The 23383-nt window shown below is 50.4% G+C and overlaps 1 protein-coding gene across 1 annotated transcript in view; it reads right to left on the bottom strand.

Moving 5' to 3' along the window:
* dlg1 (discs, large homolog 1 (Drosophila)) overlaps positions 1 to 23383 on the bottom strand; it is a 78797-nt gene that overhangs the window by 10119 nt on the left and 45295 nt on the right. The window contains 3 exon segments of the mRNA XM_035416126.1: positions 3049 to 3115; positions 8051 to 8227; positions 14035 to 14149. Coding sequence (XP_035272017.1) covers positions 3049 to 3115; positions 8051 to 8227; positions 14035 to 14149 — 359 coding nt within the window.

Genomic DNA, 23383 nt, shown 5'->3' with positions numbered 1-23383 from the left:
TACGATCAGCGTCGCTGGTCTCCTGCTCGCTCTGCTCCTTGTTCTTGTAGAAAGGGAATTTTCGGGAAAAGAGATTCTTTTTACGCTTGTCATTGACTGACTGCTGAGGAAGAGAGGGAGGGGGGGAGGGGGGGGCGAATAAAAGCAAATAAAAAACGAGGGAAGGGAGGAAAAAGGGGGCGTGGCTAACGCTGGCGAGAAACAGAAGCCCCGCCTTTAAAATAAAAAAATAAATAAATAAATAAATAAATAAATAAAAGGTTTCCTGGAAACTGACTCTGTGGTCAAGTAGAGGCAGGAGCTGCATGCCAGTAATAATAATAACAATAATAATAATAATAATAACAATTTAAACAATATTTTTTTACAGTACTGTATACAGTAAAAGTGTAATTATGAACAAATATTGCATGCTGTTTTGGGCTCGTGTTTGCATTTGTGTGTGACATTTATGTAATCTTATGTGCTTGAGGAAAAATTACTTTCATGCAGCTGAGGACATTCACTGTCTCATCATTTATTTCACCACCTCAAAAATGACGACAAAGTCAGTTCCACGTGTGAAATGGACAGCTGGTCCCAATACCCAAAAAAGGGCCAACATAATCCCCCCCAAAAAAGACTAAATAAATAATAAATATTATTTTAAAAGCCAAAGCCAAGCTGAGTGTGAAAAGCAGGTGTGAACAGGTTAAGGGGGGGGGGGGGAGGACAGTTTGAGGGGTGGGGCAGACAATGACATCACACTCCCTTTTAGAACCCAAAGGCTCCTCTGCATGCAAAAGGGATGTGGAGGGATGTGGAGGGAAAGGATAAATATTTTCATCCCAAACTGCACCTGAGAATGAGTGATAGGATTAGCACCTGGGCCGCTCAGTCACAGGTATCAGGCTCCCAGCTCAGACAGAGCTGCTGAAGGAGCTGCTGTCGGCTCAGCGTATCCTCACGCACCATGGTAATGTGTTGCGGTAACGCATCACGGGAACTGCAGAGGGAGGTGCTGCTATACAGGCAGGTGCTGCTGCAGAGGGAGGTGCTGCTATACAGGCAGGTGCTGCTGCAGAGGGAGGTGCTGCTATACAGGCAGGTGCTGCTGCAGAGGGAGGTGCTGCTATACAGGCAGGTGCTGCTGTAAAGGGGGGTGCTGCTGCAGAAGCAGGTGTTGCTGCACAGGGAGGGGAGGTGCTGCTGCACAGGGAGGTGCTGCTGCAGATGGAGGTGCTGCTGCACAGAGGGAGGTGCTGCTACAGATGGAGGTGCTGCTGCACAGGGAGGTGCTGCTGTAAAGGGGGGTGCTGCTGCAGAAGCAGGTGTTGCTGCACAGGGAGGTGCTGCTGCAGAGGGAGAGGAGGTGCTGCTGCACAGGGAGGTGCTGCTGCACAGATGGAGGTGCTGCTGCAGAGGGAGGTGCTGCTGCACAGAGGGAGGTGCTGCTGCAGAGGGAGGTGCTGTGGCAGAGGGAGGTGCAACTGCAGAGGGAGGTGCTGCTGCAGAGGGAGGTGCTGTGGCAGAGGGAGGTGCTACTGCAGAGGGAGGTGCTGCTGCAGAGGGAGGTGCTGCTGCAGAGGGAGGGGAGGTGTTGCTGCACAGAGAGGTGCTGCTGCAGGGGGAGGTGCTACTGCAGAGGGGGGTGCTGCTGCAGAGGGAGGGGAGGTGTTGCTGCAGAGGGAGGTGCTGCTGCACAGGGAGGTGCAGCTACAGAGGGAGGTGATGCTGCACCGGGAGGTGCTATTGGGCCTCACTGCTGTTATCAGCGCGGGCGAATCAACCAGCTGTGAAACAGGCCAGGAATGTTCCAGACCTGCCAGGGCCTGTCAATCATCTCATTCGGCCACTAGAGGGACTCTAGTGAGGTCAGAGGTGAGTTACGGGTATCCCAGAATGCACAGGGGTAGGCGGAGGACAGGACAGGAGCGAGTGCAGGAGAAACAGAGAGAGGTCTAACAAAAGGAGATGGAGGACAGCGGAGAAGTTGTGAACAGGAAACAGGAAGCAGTTTGACATCAATGCCAAGCGTACAGGTTTGTTTTTTTTTTGGTTTGTTTGTTTATTTAAATGTTCACTGGAGAGTTCATGCACAGTTTGTGGTGCTGTGTTAGGACACGCAGCGAGCCTTGCTCACACAGCGCAGGGTTTTTTTCACGGTACGAGGCACAAGGTTAATTCGGTCAGGAAACATTCGCCGGTGCGGGGACGTCGCCACAAGGACTCGAAAAAGTGGTCGAGAAACATGCTGTTAACTAGCTTCTCACATACAAGCCTCAGAACCAGATTAGTACATTCAATTAAGTGATACGGTGAAAAGCTACACAGGTTAACCAACATCTCAGAGGAAAAAAACAAACACATTTCTGTTTTAAGTTATTTACCTACTGCTGCTGTAACTGACAGTATAACAACAGCCCTTTATTATGATACACATTTAGTCAAGGAAACACAGAGACAGCAGATAAATGAAAGATCTGAAGCAGTAAAAAATCCAATATAACAACAGGAATATAGTTTCATGCAACTGGAAGTCTCTTTCCAAATTTCTCAGTATTGACTAAACAGAATTGGCTTTGAACACACAAATACACAGAAACGCACACACATACACACACACACACACACACAGACAGACAAAGACAGACAGACAGACACACACACACACACACACACACACAGACACACACAAACGGACAGACACACAGAGACACACACACACACAGACAGACACACACAGACAGACAGACGGACGGACGGACGGACAGATGGACAGACAAACACACACACACACACAGACAGACAGACAGAGAGACACAGACGGACGGACAGATGGCCAGACAAACACACACACACACACAGACAGACAGACAGAGAGACACAGACAGACGGACGGACGGATAGACAGACACACACACACACAGACAGACAGACACACACAGACAGACGGACGGTTGGACGGATGGACGGACAAACAACACACACACACACACACACACAGACAGAGAGACACACACAGACAGACGGACACACACACACACACACACACACAGTGCTACTCACCCCTTTTTCCCGGGACTTGGGGTTGAATTTGACGGTCTTTAATCGAGCCCTCTCCTTCTTCTCCACCCTGGGGGGGGGGGGGGGGTGGGGGGGGGGGACAGAACAGATCAGGGACTGATGAGCAAGAGCCTACCCCCCTCCCTCTTCCGCACAGGCCCACGGAATAGTCCACATACTCACGCCCCGAAAGGATCAGCTCATTCCGACTGACAGTGGACTTTAAAGTGGGTTTTAACATTACACTGCACTACAGGCATTTAGCAGACGCTCTTATCCAGAGCGACTCACACAACTTTTACACAGCATTTACACTCCATCATCCATTTATACAGCCGGATATATACTGCAGCGATGCAGGTTAAGTACCTTGCTCAAGTGTGGAACTACTACTGGAACAAGTGGAACTTGTGACAGGGAGGGTACAGGAGGGGACAGGGGGGACGGGGGGGACGGGGGGGGGGGGGTTGGGAGAAGGTGGTAGAGACTGAAGACAGGCAGACAGAAGCATCCACTTCAAAGCTTCTCACACATTAAAATCTCATTTTCTCAACAGCTTCGTTACCCCCCAACCACCCGTCCCACCCCCCCTCTCCTACACCTCCTTAAAATGGGTGAGAGGTGTTACCTGTAATTAACACATGGAGAGGCTGTGCTATTCTTACTGCAATGAAGTCTCGCTCGCTCTCTCTCTCGCCCTCTCTCTCTCTCTGTAACAGAGGCCTCTGGGACGCATACAGACTCTGGAGTGAACCAACAACTTTCTCCAACGCGACTTCTATTATCACTTAGGCAGCGCGTGCTGCCATGCCATTTCACAGCGGCTGCTGAAAAGCTATTTTCGGTCGAAAGAGAAACTTCTAGAATTTTTTTTTTTTTTTTTTTTGTGAAACATCACCCCCCCTCCCCCACGCCCCGCCCCCGCCCTTCTGTATTTGCCCTCTAAAACTGCTGTCGAAAGTAAACGTGCAATGCAACAGCAACGCTTATTGACTTATAATTGTTAGTTCATAATGACCACCAGTTAGATTACATCCACAGCGCTGTCCTCGAACCAACAAAAGTCTTGGATTGAAAGCATGTATTGAGGGTTCACGTACAGAAACGGCTACGAAAACCCACTTAAAATACAAAAATTTAAAAAACTGTCGGTTGGAACTAATCCACGTTATTGCTATTTTCAGAAGCCGAACACCTGCCACCGAATTTAGCAGTCTGAACCACCATGTCTACGCCCCGAGATTTACACACTTCAGAAATCAAGAACTCAATCAAGACCCACGAAAGGAAAAGAACACCGCGCCCCCTTGGAGGAAAGAAAGTTTTTAAGAAGCTCCCGTCTTTTAACAATGCAGAACACATCCAGGAAGAGAACAGCAGCGAGCGCAATCTCCACCCCGCTGGTTCTCCATCGTCACGGAGAAACAGGAGGCGGGGGGGGGGGGGGGGGGGCGGGGGGGGAACGTGAGAAGCCAATTACCATCCGTCAATCACCGCTCCGCCAGGGAGAGAGAGAGAGAGCCGGAGGAAGCCAGGTGCATTGTGGGTACATCTGGAGAGCGAGAGGAACTCAGACTGCCACGGCTAACAGGGACCACACGTCCCCGTCCGTCCGTCCGTCCGTCCCTCCCGGGGATCAGCAGCCAGTCGAAAACCGCCCGTTTCCACGAGAACGGCACTTTTCCTTTCCCGCCACACAGCCTCATTTTAACCAGTCAGAGAAGCTGGGGACAGACAGCTCTGTTCCTGGAAGGCCTGTATGCATGCTGGCTTTAACTTTAGTTTTAGCTTTCTGACAGCTCTGTGAACCATGCTGATCCACCCCTGTACTTTCACAGTGAAATCTGTGTACACTACGCAGTCAGTCGCTGCAGCTGCTGTCTATACAAAAATATCAGATCAGGAATTGATTGAGCCAATTCAATAATTAAGCACAAAAGTTGGCACAAAATTCCTGAAACACTACAGACAGCACTACATTCAGAACTACAGACAGCAGTACAGACAGTACTGCAGACGGAGCCAGTGCAACAGACAGTAACGAAACCACGTCAGACTTTGGTCAAAAGAAACAGCCACTTTCATTCACTAGAATTTCATGTAAACTCAGGATGTGTCGGTACCAGACCCGGTGGAAAAATCTGGGATATGTGAGGCGTGTGGTGCAGTCTGTAAGGCGGCTGATTCTTCAGCCACACCTCCAGGTGACCAGCGACCCCCCTTCCCTATCCGTCACCCTCTCAGTTGCCTCCCTGTCTGCGTAAAGCAGGAAATGGTTAACAGTGGGCAGACCGTCCGCTCTCCTTGTGCCAGAAACACACAGCTCTCACAGATCATCAGGAGCGCTTTTCTGACTTTCTCCAGCGCCTAAAGAGCGAAATCATTTCCGCAGCGGTTTGAGACCCAGCGGTGCAGCGCGTACGCGCCTCACGCTCAAAACAGAAAAGGGCCCCAGCGCCTCGGGGGCCACAATAAAGCACAGAGGGCCCTGACATCTGAGAACCGTAAAAACAAGAGACAACGCATCCTACTTAGAAATTCATAAGGCGAAGAGCCTCCTGCTTATTTATTTTTCATTTCATTTATTCATTTTTAAAAATATCCCAAGCGTACCATGACATCATCCGCCCCGAAGCGGTGAAAGGTCAGCGCAGCGCTGCTCAGAAGCACACAGACAGTCACGCAGGCACCCGTGCGTGCGTGTGTGTGTGTGTGTGTGTGTGTGCGCGCGTGTGTGCGCGCGCGTGTGTGTGTGCGTGTGCGTGTGTGTGCGTGTGTGTGTGCGTGTGCGTGTGTGTGCGCGTGTGTGCGCGTGTGTGCGCGTGTGTGTGCGTGTGCGTGCGTGTGCGTGCGTGTGTGTGTGTGGGCGTGCGTGCGTGCGTGCGTGTGTGTGGGTCCCACTGCGAACAGCACGGCCTGCTGCCGGTGTGTGGAACGGTTCAGCAGGTCAGATACATAAAATTACATTACAGGCGTTTAGCAGACGCTCTTATCCAGAGCGACTTACACAACATTCTACACAGCATTTACACTGCATCCATTTATACAGCTGGACATATACTGAAGCCAGGCAGGTTAAGTACCTTGCTCAAGGGTACAATGGCAGTGTCCTACAGAGGAATCGAACCTGCGACCTTTAGGTTACAAGACCTGCTCCTTACCCACTGTGCTACACTGCCGCCCAGAGACAGAGACAGAGACCCTGGTGGGTGTTTAAAGCAAGGCTGGAAGCAGTGCTGGATGCTCTGTAGGTAAATGAGGAATCTAGATGGGCTAAAAAGGTCTGTTCTCCTCTTTACTGTACGCTTTCGCCCAGATAACACGCTACGACGTGTAAACGAGAATCAAACAAAACCAAAACCCAGAAGCCTCGCTCACAATTTCTCCGGTTTCTTAAAATAATCACATATTTCAGCGGAAAAACTATGATTCAGAGATTGCTAAATCAACCAAAGCTTATCGTGTTTTTTTTTTTTTTTTTTTTTGCAGCTTCTTATTTTGAGATGATGTCATCAGTGCTGTTGAGAGAAGCACAGCTGACAGATAGGGAACAGGGGCGTGGCCAAAGCTGGTCTGCCCGCCTGATAGGCTCAGTCAGGCACCAGAGGGAATGCTGGGTAAAGGATGTAATCAGGTAAGCGTGGGCTGGAAAAGGGAAAGGACCCTCTCACTACACTTACTCAAAAAGCCAAATAAACAACTGGACCAGCACCATACCATTTATTTAAAAAGCAAATGCAAACCAATAAAAACGACACTTACTCAAAAGCCAAATTAACACCAAAACAAACTGACCCTAAACCGTAACATTTACTCTAAAAGTTAAACAAAACAAAAAAACTGACCCAACACTGCAATCTCTACTTGCCTCTTAAACACTCAAAATAATTGGCTCCATTTTATTGCTGAAATAATCATATTTTAATAATAATCCAAAAAAAGACGTAACAGTACCAGAAGACGTTAGCAGTTGAAAGGGAACGTTCTCGTTTTCACAAAGGCCGTTACGTTCGAATAGTCCGAAGGCCGGGAGACGGCTGGCAAAACAAAAGCCTTTCCAGCGGGGAGTCTGCGGCAGGGCGGGGCGAGGCGACCGGGCCCTAACGACCCTAACGAGGGGTGATGAGCGAGCTCTAAACCGATAAGTCACAGGGCACACGCTCGGGTGGATGACCAGCTCTTTGAGCAGAAAGAACAGCAGACGTCGGTCGGGTGCACGCACGCACACACACACACACACACACACACACACACACAACGAGGCGGAGGAAGGGATGACAGACTCCAGACACAAAAGAACAGGAAACGCATCATCATCATCATCATCATCTAAAAGTAATTACGCAGTGAAGGGTACGGCGCTCGACGAAGCGAGGGCGTCTGTCTTACGATCAGCACGCGGTGTCCTCGGCCTGTTTAAAAAACCTGAAGCTAATGGCCCAGACACACTGCCTCCGTGCCATTTCATCTGATCTAAATTTCACCAGGCGGGTCGATCGAAGACTAAATTCTCTTTTCCGTCGACGATGCTGCGGAAAAGGTACTGAATTTGATTTGCTCTGGGGGGAAAGAGTGCCCCCTACAGGACACCCACAGCACTTCCAGCAGCATCCTCTTACCTCCCAGGAACTCTCTCCCCACCCAACGCTAGCCACGCCCAAACCCGCTCATCTTCAGCAATTCTGACACGAGGAGGGTAACGTGGATGCTGTCGTAGTTATTTTAGTTATTTATCATCCCTTATTTTTATGTTACAGGAAATGCTTCAATAATGAACAAAAAAGGTGTTGGGGACAGGTTTGCTTGAACACTGTACGAGTGGTGTGTATGCCCTGTGAGGAACTGTCGACCTTTTGCCTCTCGCCCAATGCATGCTGGGATAGGCTCCAGCACCCCCCCCCCCCCCCCAACCCTGACCAGGAATAAGCGGGTATAGATAATGGATGGGTGGATGGTCGGTAAACGTGGCGAGCGGGACGTTAATTTGGGGGTGCCGGGGGCGTACCTCCTCTTGCTGGGAATGACGCCGATCTCCTCCACCTCGCCGTCGGGGGTCACCTGCCGCGCCTGCCACCACTCGTCGTCCGAGGCGTTCACCACGTGCAGGATGTCCCCGAATTTGAAGTCCAGGCCCTGGCTGGGGAGGCCCGAGTCCTTGGTCTTGTCGTAGTCGAACAGCGCCCTGGAACGCCCGGCGACAGGAGAGAGAGAGAGAGAGAGAGAGAGAGAGAGAGAGAGAGAGAGAGAGAGAGAGAGCGAGAGAGAGAGAGGGAGAGGCGATTAAACAGGCAAGGCTATGGCCCGAAATCAGTACATTAACCATCCATTCTTCAGCTGTTAAGTAAAGTCGTTTTGCACTGGTGTAAGATAATCATGTTTTGCTTAAGCGTTGATTCAACTGGAACAAGAAGAATGTGTGCACGGCTAGAACAACGCAGAACGTGCTAAGCATACAGTTTTGATGTAAACGCTGAGAGTAACAGAGAGCTTGCGGCTGTGTTTCAGCTCTCACACACACACACGCACACACGCACACACACTCACACGCACACACACTCACACGCACACATACACACACACACATGCTCTCACGCACACGCACACTCACGCACACACACACACGCTCACACACACACACATCACATGCTCTCACGCACACGCTCACACACACACACACACACACACGCACACACAATGCTGAGGACCGAAGTGAAACAGGCGGAGGACTGCATTAGTGTGGATGATGACTCCTCTCTGGTCTGCAGGCCGGGTCGCTCCTGTGATGAAGCTGTCCCCTGACACAGCCTGGCTCTCTAACCCAGGGGCACTGATGTGTGCGTATCGCCCCGGCAACTGGAGCTGAAGCAACTAACATCCTCCGCACCGCGATGGAGAGATATTTTGTCGTGTTTAATGATAACTGTTGATTTTACTGCCTATTTTGACTGCAAATTAATACCCCCAACCGCACACCCCAGGATTATTACAATTATTATTTTCCCACGATTATTATTGCCTACCCTATTTAACTGAACCGTCGTTTGTATGGTTCAGCAATGCCCAACACTTGTGGCACATAAAGACTTGAGTCTTAGAGACTGCAGTACTGCTGCACTTACAGTTCTGAGTTCGGTCTCTTCGGCAAACTGAGCATTTCACACTGCAAACGCCTTTCTAGGGGTTCACCAGTAACGAGATTCTGTCACTGAGGAGTTTAACGGAAAAACAAAAACAGATATCTTTTTATTTTTTATTTTATTTTTGAGAATATGCCGCTTTGGTGCAGGTGACAAATGTTGAGGCGGTGTTAATTTGCGCTGTAAAACGGCCTGTCTTCTTTCTCACTCAGAAATATATTTCCAATTAAAATTTTGTCACAAAAAACTGGTAAATGCATGACCAGATGTGACATCATCCAGATTGCCCCACACAATGCTCCCTTAGCTTTCTTATCTGGACCAGAAGCACTTAATTATTGACTTAATGCTACAACAACCAGGGTTGTATGCAGACTAAACTGCTGGAGACAGCCAGACAATAAAACACATTTGCACTATATACAGGTTTGTTTTCAAAGACAACCAAAAATCTTTTCTTTTTTTAAATAACAAAATAAAACATTTGAATGACCAGAACTCTGCTTCCAAGGACCAATTACTTCAGGATTAAGAAACCTAAATTCGATTAGGAAAATTACAGTCTGGACGAAATTTTTATGTAAATATCTCTTGATTACCTTGAAAGTAAAAGACAGAGACCACTTGACTAATCACACTAAAATCAAAATTTTCCTTCTTTATATTTAATTTTTTAGGCAAGAGTCACATTCAAAGAACATGTCTTCAAACTGACAGTAGAGTTGGAGGGAAAATACAAAAACGTCTCCAGCATCTCATCTTCCACCACGGCACAACTTAGCCGGAAAGAAGAAGGAAATCATTCCTCCCCCCCCCCCGCCCCCATTTAGTTACAGGTTTGGAGAAACATAATCTTAAGAAGATTGGTTTTTTTATAAATGCCGTCTTCCAGAAAATGCTCCAGGATCCGTCACAGCAAAGCCAGGACGGTTTCAAAGACTAGTTTTTAGCTTCAATCTTTCAGAAATCCACTGGCACTGGGATAATCCTATTACAGAAGGGCCTGAATACAGACAACTGTGCGTGTGTGCTGTGTGTCTGCGTACATGTACATGTGTGAGTGTGTGTGTGTGTGTATGTGCGTGTGTTTGCGTGTGTGTGTGCATGTTTATATTTGTGTATGTGTATGCACATTTATGAATATGTGTGTGTGCACGTTTATACATATATATCTGTGTGTGTGTGCACATTTATGAATGTGTGTGCGTGCATGTTTATACATGTGTATATGTGTGTGTGTGTGCATGTGTGTGCATGTGTATGTGCGTGTTTGTGTGTGTGTACGTTTACGTGTGTATCTGTGTGTGTGTGTATCATTCTGTACTTACATCACATAAAAAGCTAGCTAAGCTGCTCACAGTGAAATGAGCAGTTAACCCGTGAAGGATGAGGGCTCTGCAGCTTTCGTCCCAGAGGAGGAGGTAACATCCACACACCCCTGAGAGGCCACAACATGGCGGCAGGAGGCCTACATGCAATTACCTCAGAGAAACTCACGTAAAAATAAAAATCAAACATTTTATTTCAAAGACGGCCGTTGTCCACCCAGGCCAGAGGGTGGGCTGGGCTCTCTGATAGGACAGAGCCGTGTGTTTGAGGCGGGTGATTCGCGGCTGGGCGCTCTGATAGGACAGAGCCGTGTGTTTGAGGCGGGTGATTCGCGGCTGGGCGCTCTGATAGGACAGAGCCGTGTGTTTGAGGCGGGTGATTCGCTGCTGGGCTCTCTGATAGGACAGAGCCGTGTGTTTGAGGCGGGTGATTCGCGGCTGGGCTCTCTGATAGGACAGAGCCGTGTGTTTGAGGCGGGTGATTCGCTGCTGGGCTCTCTGATAGGACAGAGCCGTGTGTTTGAGGCGGGTGATTCGCGGCTGGGCTCTCTGATAGGACAGAGCCGTGTGTTTGAGGCGGGTGATTCGCGGCTGGGCTCTCTGATAGGACAGAGCCGTGTGTTTGAGGCGGGTGATTCGCCGCTGAAGAGCAGACCACAGAAAGCCGCTGGCTGTAATGAAACACGGCGGCCGGCCCTTCCTGGCGCCCGCGGGCGGGACACAGAGGGAATCGCGCCTTCGCGAGAGAAACGCACTCCAGTCACGTCCGGGCAGAGCGCCTTTTTGTTTTTCCCGAAAACTTTGGCTGACAAGCCTCCTCGCTCCCTCCCTCCCTCCCTCCCTCTCGCCCACTCACTCGCTCGCTCGCTCACCCCGCGAGTCAGGACATGACATCACATCCCCTCCCGAGCCAGCACTTCGCCACAGGGCGTTAGAATCACCCATATGTCATCGGGAGTCCGCTGATTCGCTGGCTCTCCTTTTAAAAATAAAACAGACGGTGAGTTTCATTTTTTTTCTAATTTTATTTCGCTAATTTGAGCCGCCCCTGTGAGGAATAAACCCTCCCCCTCGCACTGGCCCGCCCGCGCGCGGACCGCGTTCCGTTTCGGTTCGAGGGGGCCCGCCTGCGTGACGCACTCGTTAACGAACATCGTGTTCTCAGGGCCCTCCGCGTGAACCCCCTTCCTCGTTTCCAACGGGAACCGTACCACCGAAAAGGTCAAGAGGCCCATTATTTCTGCGCGCACGCACCCCAGGGGCTCGCGCGTTCATCCCCTTTCCGCCGCGAGGACGCTCTCTCCCGGCTCGGTCGCTCGACGCCGTTGCCGTTGACCACGGTCGCCGTGTGACTCACGCCGAAGCTAACCCGCGGCGTGCGGCGGCGTGCGGCTCTCTCTCTCTCTCTCTCTCTCTCGATCTCGGAGGTCGGAGTGAAAAGCACGGTTCCGTTAGCGTTAGCGACGGAAGGCTGGCGGAGCTGCGCCGAGCCTCACGCTAACACTTACCAAGCGCTAACAGAGCCCCCCCCTGCTTCAGACTCAGAACGCTCCGGTCATAGGTGTAGATTTCGTTTGGGAACAGAGCCCCCCCTGCTTCAGACTCAGAATTAGCTCAGGTTATAGGTGTAGATTTAGTTTGGGAACAGAGCCCCCCTGCTTCAGACTCAGAACGCTCCGGTCATAGGTGTAGATTTCGTTTGGGAACAGAGCCCCCCCTGCTTCAGACTCAGAATTAGCTCAGGTCATAGGTTTAGATTTTGTTTGGGAACAGAGCCCCCCCTGCTTCAGACTCAGAATTAGCTCAGGTTATAGGTGTAGATTTAGTTTGGGAACAGAGCCCCCCCTGCTTCAGACTCAGAATTAGCTCAGGTTATAGGTGTAGATTTAGTTTGGGATGCAGGGGATATGCCCCCCCCCCTCAATATTTAGAACATGTGTATTTGTCCCCCCCCAATAAAAACATGAAAGAAGCATTTCCACCATTAATTGATGCAGAAAAGGCACAAATTGGTGCACAAAAATTCACCAGAATGCAGGAAATGAAGTGTTTGACACTCAAAATTTCCTGGGGGAGGACCCCCAGACCCTCCACTTAATGTGCCCCCCCCCCAATGTTCAAACGCAACCTACGCTACTGACAGCTTAGCGTCGCTAGTGAATTAGCACGCGGGACCAAAGCTGTAAGCTCTTAGATTTGGACTCAGTTAGTTTCTGTTCATTCTGATGATTAGATAAAGGAACCCATGGTTCACACAGTTTCACAAAGCAGGATTACTGAGTTAGCTGGATAGCAGCGCTGAGTAAGAACACGGACTGAAGTAGTAAAAGAGCTGTTCTGGGTTTTACTCGACACAGTTGTCCAGCTAACTCAGTAATCCGCCTTCGTGAAACGGCCCAGGCCACCACGCAGAGCAGCTGGATCAGCCCAAGTCAGAACGGACCGCCCCCAAACCGCAGAGCGATAGGCAGGGGGCAGTGTCACTCAGTAGAACTGACCAATCACAGGTAACAACACGGTTTTGCTCCGAAATACCAAAACAGTCACTCATAACTTTGTCTTGACCTTTCTGTTTCTTATCTCCCCTCCATCCATTATCAAAAGGGCAGAAAATATTCAGCACAAACGTCAGCACTGCGCACAGGATCGTAAATAAAATGGCAGATAAAACAAACAGCTAAATGACATCTCTTTTAAGAAGAAAGAAAGGAAGAACAAAAATGGCGGTTGATGTGAGATGCGGCGAGCTCAATCGGATCTGTCAACAAAGGTCATAAAAAGAGGAAGAAAAGAAAAGAGGAGGGGAGGATGGGTGAATGAGTCAGAGGACAGATGAGTATAACTCCCCCCCCCCCCCCCCCACCAATGGCAACCCAGGCCTTGTGACTGTTGATTCCTCACACTGAGCGCCCCCCCCCCCCTTATTTGAGCAACTTCTTTTTGCTAAATAAGATTTCCAATGAGGTGAGCCAGCCTTGGCAATGAGGGTAAGACAATTTCATTTGTCAAGCAAAAAGAAACACAAGCTAGTATTTTCTACTTGAGAGAGAAATAATCTTAAGTTTAAGATTTTTAGTCTTTTAAGTCTCATTAGAAGACATTTTTAAGACCCTTTTTTGTAGCGATGCCGCAGGGCCAGGATCCACACTTACAGGCCTGAGGGTCAGGTGACACATTCCCAAACACAAACGGACCCGCTGACGGAACGGGATGGGACAGTGCTCCTAAATCACTAAAGCACTGCAGCTGAGGTGTGTGGGGATGGGGGGGGGAGGGTTTGAGGGGGCGGGGTCTCATAAACGCGTGGAAATGTAGACCGCACCGCCATACCCGATGTATCACATCTAAGATTAGGCTAATTAATGCCCAGCGCGTCTCACAGTAAACACAAATAAAAGTAGGACGAGTGAAATAATGGCCCGTCCTCCCAGGACCGTGCGCCAGGCCGCTCTTCAGCGACCGGACCGGACCGCGTTACGGTCAGACGGATCACACAAGGTGCGGCCGGCCCGCCGGTCTCTCACCTGACGTATAGCGACCTCTTCTGGCTGGTCCGGAGGGAGCCGGACCCTGAGCTGATGCTGCTGTTCATCATCTGCTCGCGCAGGTCATGGATCTTCGCCTCGAACCGGCTGTACTCTGCAAGAGAGAAAGGCGGGAAAAAGAGTCAACAGACAACGTGCGTGGGGGGGGGGGGGGGGGGGGGGGGGGGCGCAGGAGAGGAGGACGAGGGTTAGGGAGCCGGGGCACGTGACCCAGAGGCTGCGGGTTCGATTCCCAGCTGTGGGAATGATCTAGCCCTGCTGTACAGCCTGCTAAGAGAGAGAGAGAGAGAGAAAGAAAGAGAGAGAGGGAGGGAGAGAGAAAGAGATGCACAGAGAAAGACAGGGATAGAGAAGGATGGAGAGAGAGATGCACAGAGAAAGAGAGGGATAGAGAAGGCTGGAGAGAGAGATGCACAGAGAAAGAGAGGGATAGAGAAAGATGTAAATAGAAGGAGAGAAAGAGAGAGACACGTTGAGAGATGCACAGAGAAAGAGAGAGACAGAAGGATGGAAAGAGAAAGGGGGAGAGAGATGCACAGAGAAAGAGAGAGGGGGAATAGAGAAGGATGGACAGAAAGAGGAAGAGAGGAATGAGAGATGCACAAAGAAAGAGAGAGAAGGATAGCGAAATGTGGAGAGAAAGGGAGAGGCAGAGGGAAAGAGTGGAGAGAGAGAGAGAGAGAGAGAGCGAGGCAGAGGGAAAGGGTAGAGGAGAGAGAGAGAACACAGGTGCATGACAGCGATGGACAAACTCACAACACAGAGAGCATCAGGGTTCACCAGGTTAACGCTCTTTCGCAGAGCAATCGATGTCCACAGAGCCGTGATCAAAAATGAAACGCTCTTTATGAATTATTAACGGGCTACTTTGCTGCAATGCTTTCCCCGTCTTTCTCCCGGATTATTTTGCTCTTCTAAGGTCCCGGGGAAAGAGACCTGAACCAGCGAGATGTCCCTAAATCTCCCTGCACCCGTCCCGTACACAGCTGCTTTTAAACACGCTCTGGACCCATGAGACGTCCCCCTGACCCTCACCCCTCACCCGTCCCGGCTGCAAACTGCCACCATAGCAGGAGCTGTGTCAGGGGCACGGTATGACTGCACCTGGGACAGTCTGATCAGGCTTTCCAACCCGATACACCTTCTACACGCACGCACCATACAAAAAATATGAGGAAATATTTCTCCATGCTATTTTTCTCCCACAACTGAGACAGAAACTTCAACAACCAGTGAAGTGGGCACTAAATATTCGATCACGCATCAGAACAGCACCAACAAGCGTTACTACTGCTGCTGCAGAGAGGCACTTCACATCACAAACAACTCATTTCTCTCGTTAGATTTCAAACACGGAGGTGCACGAGCTGTGGGCTACCACAGGATAGAACACTGAATTACATTCTGTACAAAATTAGCAAAAGAATGACAAAATAAAATGACGTTGGAACGAAACACAGAAACGACATGAAAACCGCAGATACACAAAAGTTGAAAAAGTTCTGAAAAAAGACTAAATGAAACAAACAGTACAACACAGCCTAGTCACACAGTACAGGCTACTGTATACCTACAAAGAATTTTATAAAGACAGTCAGAACAGAACTCCGTGGAAGCAGAGCCTACCTCAGCATCTCAGAGCAGGGATAATCACACACAGAAAGCACTACGGTTCATTTAAAAGTTACACACAATTTTCATATAATCCTGAGAGTCACACTTTCTACACAGCTATCCGGCTTGAGAATTTTGAAGGGACTCGACCGATTGCTCCTCTACCTCTCTCTCCATCTTCATCCTCTCCTTACTGACCGAACCCTCTCCTACCTCCCTGTCCATCTTCACCCTCTCCTGACAGATACCTCTTCTACCTCCCGGTCAATCTTCACCCTCTCCTTTCTGACCGATCCCTCTTCTCTCTCCACCTTTATCCTTTCCTCCCTGACCGATTCCTCTTCTTCATCCTCTCCTTCATCCTCTCCTTCCTGACCGATTCCTCCTCTACCTCTCTCTCAAGTCTTCATACTCTCTCCTTCCTGACCGATCCCTGCTCTTCATCCTCTCCTTCCTGACCGATTCCTCCTCTGCCTCTCTCTCCATCTTCATACTCTCTCCTTCCTGACCGATCCCTCCTCTTCATCCTCTCTCCTTTCCTGCACTCACCCGTCGTTTGCGACCCAGAGCCAGCCGCTGTGGAAGCCTCTCCTCTCTCTCCCGCGTATGGCAGCTGCTGCTCTCTGACCTGCCTGCACGCCTCCCTCCCTCCCTCCCTCCCTCCCTCCCTCCCTCCGTCGGCGTGACGACCCGGCGTCTGTACCTGGGGTGGCGTTCGCGGGCTGCGTGGCTCCACGCGGCTGAGCAGCGAGGCGACGGAGTGTTCACACACTTCAGCAGCCACTGCTGCTGCTGCTTCTCCTCCAGCTCAGCTCAGCACAGCTCAGATCCCACACTACCAGCGCAGCGCAGCAGATGCTAACGGACTGGGCTGCACGCACCCCCCTCCCCTCTCTGCACCCCGCCCCCCTCCCCTCCCCTCTCTACACCCCGCCCCCCTCCCCTCCCCTCTCTAGACTCCACCCCCCAACCTCTCTCTACACTCCACCCCCCCTCCCCTCCCCTCCCCTCTCTAGACTCCACCCCCCAACCTCTCTCTACACTCCACCCCCCCTCCCCTCCCCTCCCCTCTCTAGACTCCACCCCCCAACCTCTCTCTACACTCCACCCCCCCCTCCCCTCACCTATCTACACTCCGCCCCCCCTCTTTCAGTCCTCCCTCCACCAGCCCCCCCTCATCCCCTTCCAAGCCAACAAGCTTCAGGGTTTACACAAATTGAACACACACATTCCACAGACACACACACCTACACACACTCACACATATACACATACACACATACACACACACATTCCCCACACACACACACACACATCCTTGATTAAATATGTGAGAGTGGACCTACCACACACGCATTTACATACACACCCGGAGGCTGGCATTAAATGATTGCCCGGGTCCTACACTGCTGTTTTATACACACACTTTCAAACGAAGACTTCCTCCCTACTCCAGCACACTCACAAACTCATTTCGCATGACTAACCATTCAAGAGTTTCTCATTTTTTTTCTCAAAAATTTGTAAAGATATCTGTAAAAGATACAGTGAGCAACACAAAGCCAGTGTTAAGACTGAAAATGTTCTGCTGTTCAAGCATTCCGTGCACAAAAACACCTCAGTGATGTACCTTCATCTCCTTTGAAGTGTTTAATGTATTTTTTAATAAAGAGTCTTAGATTTTAAGGTAAGAACGGGGCAAACAGGGGTTGCTAGCTTTAAACCAGTAGAGAGTGGAAACGCCTGCTGGAGCTTTGCCTGGAACAGTAATCCTGGCCGTGGACATGGGCACACACGTGCTCTGGCACAAGGCATGCTGGGACATTACAGGAAAAAATGCCCCGAGGCAGGAGGACGCTGCCCCTACAGGACGACAGAGGCACTGCGCGTCAGAAAATGCTCTGAGGCAAACTGGACCGATTTCATCGAAACAAAAAGCAAACCCAAATGCAGAGATACACCCCTGGGGAGTGCAAACACACTAATGAGAGCAAGCCCCCCCCCCCCCCCACCATGTGAGGACATGGTGAGAACCTCCTCCTTGGTAACCACTGCCCCACCGTTTCGCCCACAAACAGCACAGTGCTCTCCATCTCCGAATGCGTCACATGTAGTGTCTCATCTTTTTTTCTGGGTCAACCACACCCCCCCCCCCCCCCCATGTTAAGGATGTTTCCACACGAGTTAAAGGCATCTGTGAAATAATGCAATTACAGATGCCCGCGTGCGGACCAGCTGAGAGGATTTCCATTGGCCGAGCCCCTGGTTGCACGCCCGGCTGGGAGGATTTCTATTGGCCGAGCCCCCGGTCGCACGCCCGGCTGGGAGGATTGCTATTGGCCGAGCCCGTGGTCGCACGCCCGGCTGGGAGCCGTTTATTGCATGTGACCCGGAGACGGCGCTGATCCCCATTCGGACCGACCCGACCACCTGCAGATGAAACTGCAGATCAGCCAGGACCACGGCCTGCTCAGCACGAACCAGCCGTCAGAACCGGCCAGCTCCAGAAAACCTCCAAAAATACACCCTGAAACTCCCACTTCTGCAACCGTCACGTGTGAATGATGGCGAAGACGATGAAGGGAAATTAGAAAAAAAAAATTGGAACCCTAACCGCACACAACTAAGATACATATTTGTCTCTTACACACACCCACAGGCACACACGTACACACACACACACCACAAGCGTGCGCACACACACACACACACACACACACACACACACACACGGTGTCAAAAGCAGGCTAAACGCGCTGTGTTCATCCAGGAGAGCGGGACTGGTGCGTAAGGTTGGCAGGAGACTGCTGGAGTAATCCTCTTTAGATTAACGCTCGCTCACGGACGCACATAAACTCAGAGACAGCAGATTGTGCTCTGGGGGGGGGGGGGGGGGGGGGGGGGGGGGGGGGGGGGGGGGGGGGAGGGGGGGTAATGTAAATGTACTGCTGCATGATGTCAGGGATCCAGCGAGCATCAGCCACTCCCCTGTCAATCAAACGACAAGAATAAACCCGTCCCTGCTTAAATTCAGGGATCATTTCGGGCTGTATCAGGACCACGGCTTATTATAGTACAACTTCACATTTCCAAATTCCCCAGCAAGCATAGCTGCTTATGGCTAAGCTGTCATTGTCCATTTACAAAAATACACAGAAAAATTCACCAGGAATTAAACATGGTGTCAATGTGTGTGCACACACTGTAAATATCGTGCACATCCATTTGTGATCATACTCTAGTCCAGCGTTTCCCAACCCTTTTCCTTCCGCGACACACTTTCCAAATTTACAGAATCTCGTGGCACACCAGTCTCAAAAGCATAAAAAAATAAACATGTGACGCGACGTGCCAAAAGTACGACTAAATGTTCTTTTGGGATTTTGATTATGAGATATGCATTTTAATGACATTTATTTTGGCTTTTGTGAATGGGATTTGTTCATTCAGGTTTTTTTGAACATTTAACATTTTTTTAAAGGATTTTTCACACGGCACACTGGTTGGGAAACGCTGCTCTAGTGCATTGGAAACACAGCGATTTTCTCAGTAGTTGTGATGTCACAAGCAGTGATTTGCTCTGTAGCTGTGATGTCATAAGCACAGCGATTTGCTCGGTAGTTGTGATGTAATAGGTAGTAGTCGCATCGTCATTCCCTTCCAGTTTGTTAGCACTTTCGAGACTTCTGGATCAAAAATTATACAGCCAATGGGAGAAATTAATGGTGTTTTCATGACAGTTGGACATTTGTTTGTATATGAGAAAAGGATGCTTGTTACCCATTTTTTTATAAGCTAAAAAATTTGTTCTAATATAAAACAAATTGCTAACAGCGAGGTTAGCGACCTGTCGCACAACTACAACATAAAAATGTCCAAGTTTTAAACGCCAGTTTAAATTTTTAAACTTTATTGTCATATTGAAATTTATATATTGAAACTTCCATTCTTTTTCTCCATAGAGAAATCATCCAGAAATCCATGTATGGGTGAAGGTTTTGCTCCGTGTTACGTCAGACTTCTGAGGCCCATGCAGAGGCGAGCAGATAGCTTCAGAGAGAGCACCGGGGTGTGCTTTAATGAGATAAATCAGGAAACGCTGGTATTTACACCCCAAGTGATTAACCAAATGCCTCACTTTTGGCTTTCTTTTGCTGAACATTCTCACTTGCATCGAGCTGTGTGCGCGTGTGTGTGAGAGAGAGTGTGTGTGTGTTGTTGACGCTCTGTCCCATGTTTCTGGCTCAGACATATTTTTAGGGTGCAAAAAAAAAAAAAAAAGGAAAAACAAATTTGCAGGAATCACATCCCAGCAGCTGCGAGATGTGGAGGGGACAGGAGAGAAGAGAAGAGGAGAGAGGTGCGAAGGGAAAGGAGGAGAGGAGAGAAGAGAGGAGGGGAGGGGAGGAAAGAGAAGAGAGCGGAAGGGAAGAGGGGAAAGGAGAAGCGAGTGTGTTGTACAATGCCGTTAGAGAGACAGAGACAGACAGACAGACTGAAGGGGACGGTGACCCTTTCGGCCAGAGTGCTGAACACCAGCACTAGCGCTGCGACGCTACGCCCTGTGAAGTCACACGAGCGCAGCGGGTGACCGTGAGCACGGACGGCGGGGCCTGGCGTGCTTCTGGCGGTAAACGTGGCCGCCGCCGCCCGCGCGCGGTGATGAAATCGAGAGCAACGGCAGAGCAACCATCACGATTCGCCTCGTCAGCATCTGCAAACCCATCGAGAACGATCGGCCCGTTTGAGCGCGTGCGATGGGGCCGACGCCCAGTTTGATCTGAGCGCGTGCGATGTGGCCGACGCCCAGTTTGATCTGAGCGCGTGCGATGTGGCCGACGCCCAGTTTGATCTGAGCGTGTGCGATGTGGGCGACGCCCCCCTGTTTGATCTGAGCGCGTGCGATGGGGCCGACGCCCCCAGTTTGATCTGAGCGCGTGCGATGGGGCCGAAGCCCCCAGTTTGATCTGAGCGTGTGCGATGGGGCCGACGCCCAGTTTGATCTGAGCGCGTGCGACAGCTTACTTCAGATGGAAAAAGCCTTAAACTGAAGGATTAGCTGAGCACTCCTGGAGAGTCCTCACCACGACGTCGCCTCGCGGAAACAAGATAAGAGAAAACGCCGCAGGAAAGGTACAGCAGAGAAATTCTGGCTGTTAAAAGTTCTCTTCCTGATTCGCCAGCTCTTAAGAGCATCCACTGCAGCATTAAAGAGCGGAAAAGCACCCACAATGCACAGCAGCGCACAGAGAAGTCATCTCCCAAGGGGGTGTGCCCAGGCACATCTGGGCTCCGGAGTCCGGAGTCGCCAGGGAAGCGCTCTACAGCCCGGCTGGGCCTGATATTCCTGCTGCGTGCGCACACACACACACCCATACACACACACACACACCCATACACACCCATACACACACACACCCATACACACACACACACACCCATACACACACACACACACCCATACACACACACACACACCCATACACACACACACACACCCATACACACCCATACACACACACACCCATACACACACACACACACCCATACACACACACACACACCCATACACACACACACACACCCATACACACCCATACACACACACACCCATACACACACACACACACCCATACACACACACACACACCCATACACACACACACACACCCATACACACCCATACACACACACACCCATACACACACACACACACCCATACACACACACACACACCCATACACACCCATACACACACACACCCATACACACACACACACACCCATACACACCCATACACACACACACCCATACACACACACACACACCCATACACACACACACACACCCATACACACACACACACACCCATACACACACACACACACCCATACACACCCATACACACACACACCCATACACACACACACACACCCATACACACACACACACACCCATACACACACACACACACCCATACACACCCATACACACACACACCCATACACACACACACACACCCATACACACACACACACACCCATACACACACACACACACCCATACACACCCATACACACACACACCCATACACACACACACACACCCATACACACACACACACACCCATACACACCCATACACACACACACCCATACACACACACACACACCCATACACACACACACACACCCATACACACCCATACACACACACACCCATACACACACACACACACCCATACACACACACACACACTCACACACTCACACACACACACACCCATACACACACACACACACCCATACACATACACACACACACTCACACACTCACACACACACACACACACACCCATACACACCCATACACACACACACCCATACACACACACACACACCCATACACACCCATACACACACACACCCATACACACACACACACACCCATACACACACACACACACCCATACACACCCATACACACACACACCCATACACACACACACACACCCATACACACACACACACACCCATACACACACACACACACTCACACACTCACACACACACACACCCATACACATACACACACCCATACACACACACACACACTCACACACTCACACACACACACACCCATACACACACACACACACCCATACACATACACACACACACTCACACACTCACACACACACACACACACTCACACACACACACACACACACACCCATACACACACACACACACCCATACACACACACACACACACACCCATACACATACACACACCCATACACACACACACACACTCACACACTCACACACACACACACCCATACACACACACACACACCCATACACATACACACACACACTCACACACTCACACACACACACACACACACTCACACACACACACACACACCCATACACACACACACAGATACACGCATGCACACACATGTGGGGCGACATAGCTCAGGAGGTAAGAGCTGTCTGGCAGTCGGAGGGTTGCCAGTTTGATCCCCCGCCCTGGGCGTGTTGAAGTGTCCCTGAGCAAGACACCTAACCCCTAACTGCTCCCAACGAGCTGATTGGTACCTTGCATGGCAGCCTTTCACCGCTGGTGTGTGAGTGTGTGTGTGAATGGGTGAATGAGAGGCATCAATTGTATATAAATGCAGTCCTTCACCGTCCATTTACACACTGACACACACAGACACACACACACAATACATTCTTGCACACACACACACGCACACACACACATGCTAACACACAAACAGATACACACACGCACACCGCAGCGCATTAAGCTCTGATGCTCTAAGTACTTTATTTAGAGATGAAATGAGAGAGTGCCACTGACAGGCTGACACAGAGGAAGTGACGGCTATTTAAAGCAGCTGTCTGAGAGCACGCATCTGCTGACTCTCCTCCTCATCCTCCTCATCCTCCTCCTCATCCTCACCCTCATCCTCATCCTCCTCCTCCTCCTCTGGGGCTCCTTAATGCCCCAGCTAATCAGCCTATTTAAGCACACTTACTGAGCCAACCCCCCGCCCCCCCCCCCCCCCCCCCCCCCCCCCCCCCCAAAAAAGGGAGAACTGATATCTGTGTGTGCTTCAGCTGGACTAGAACAGAACAGGCACTGCTGCTCCAGACTGTACGTACGCGCCCAGCATCCAGACTGAGTCCTGCTGGTTCAC

This window comes from Anguilla anguilla, chromosome 4, assembly GCF_013347855.1.
Source record: "Anguilla anguilla isolate fAngAng1 chromosome 4, fAngAng1.pri, whole genome shotgun sequence".
NCBI classification, from domain to species: Eukaryota; Metazoa; Chordata; class Actinopteri; order Anguilliformes; family Anguillidae; genus Anguilla; species Anguilla anguilla.
This window is presented reverse-complemented; position numbering and strand designations above follow the sequence as displayed.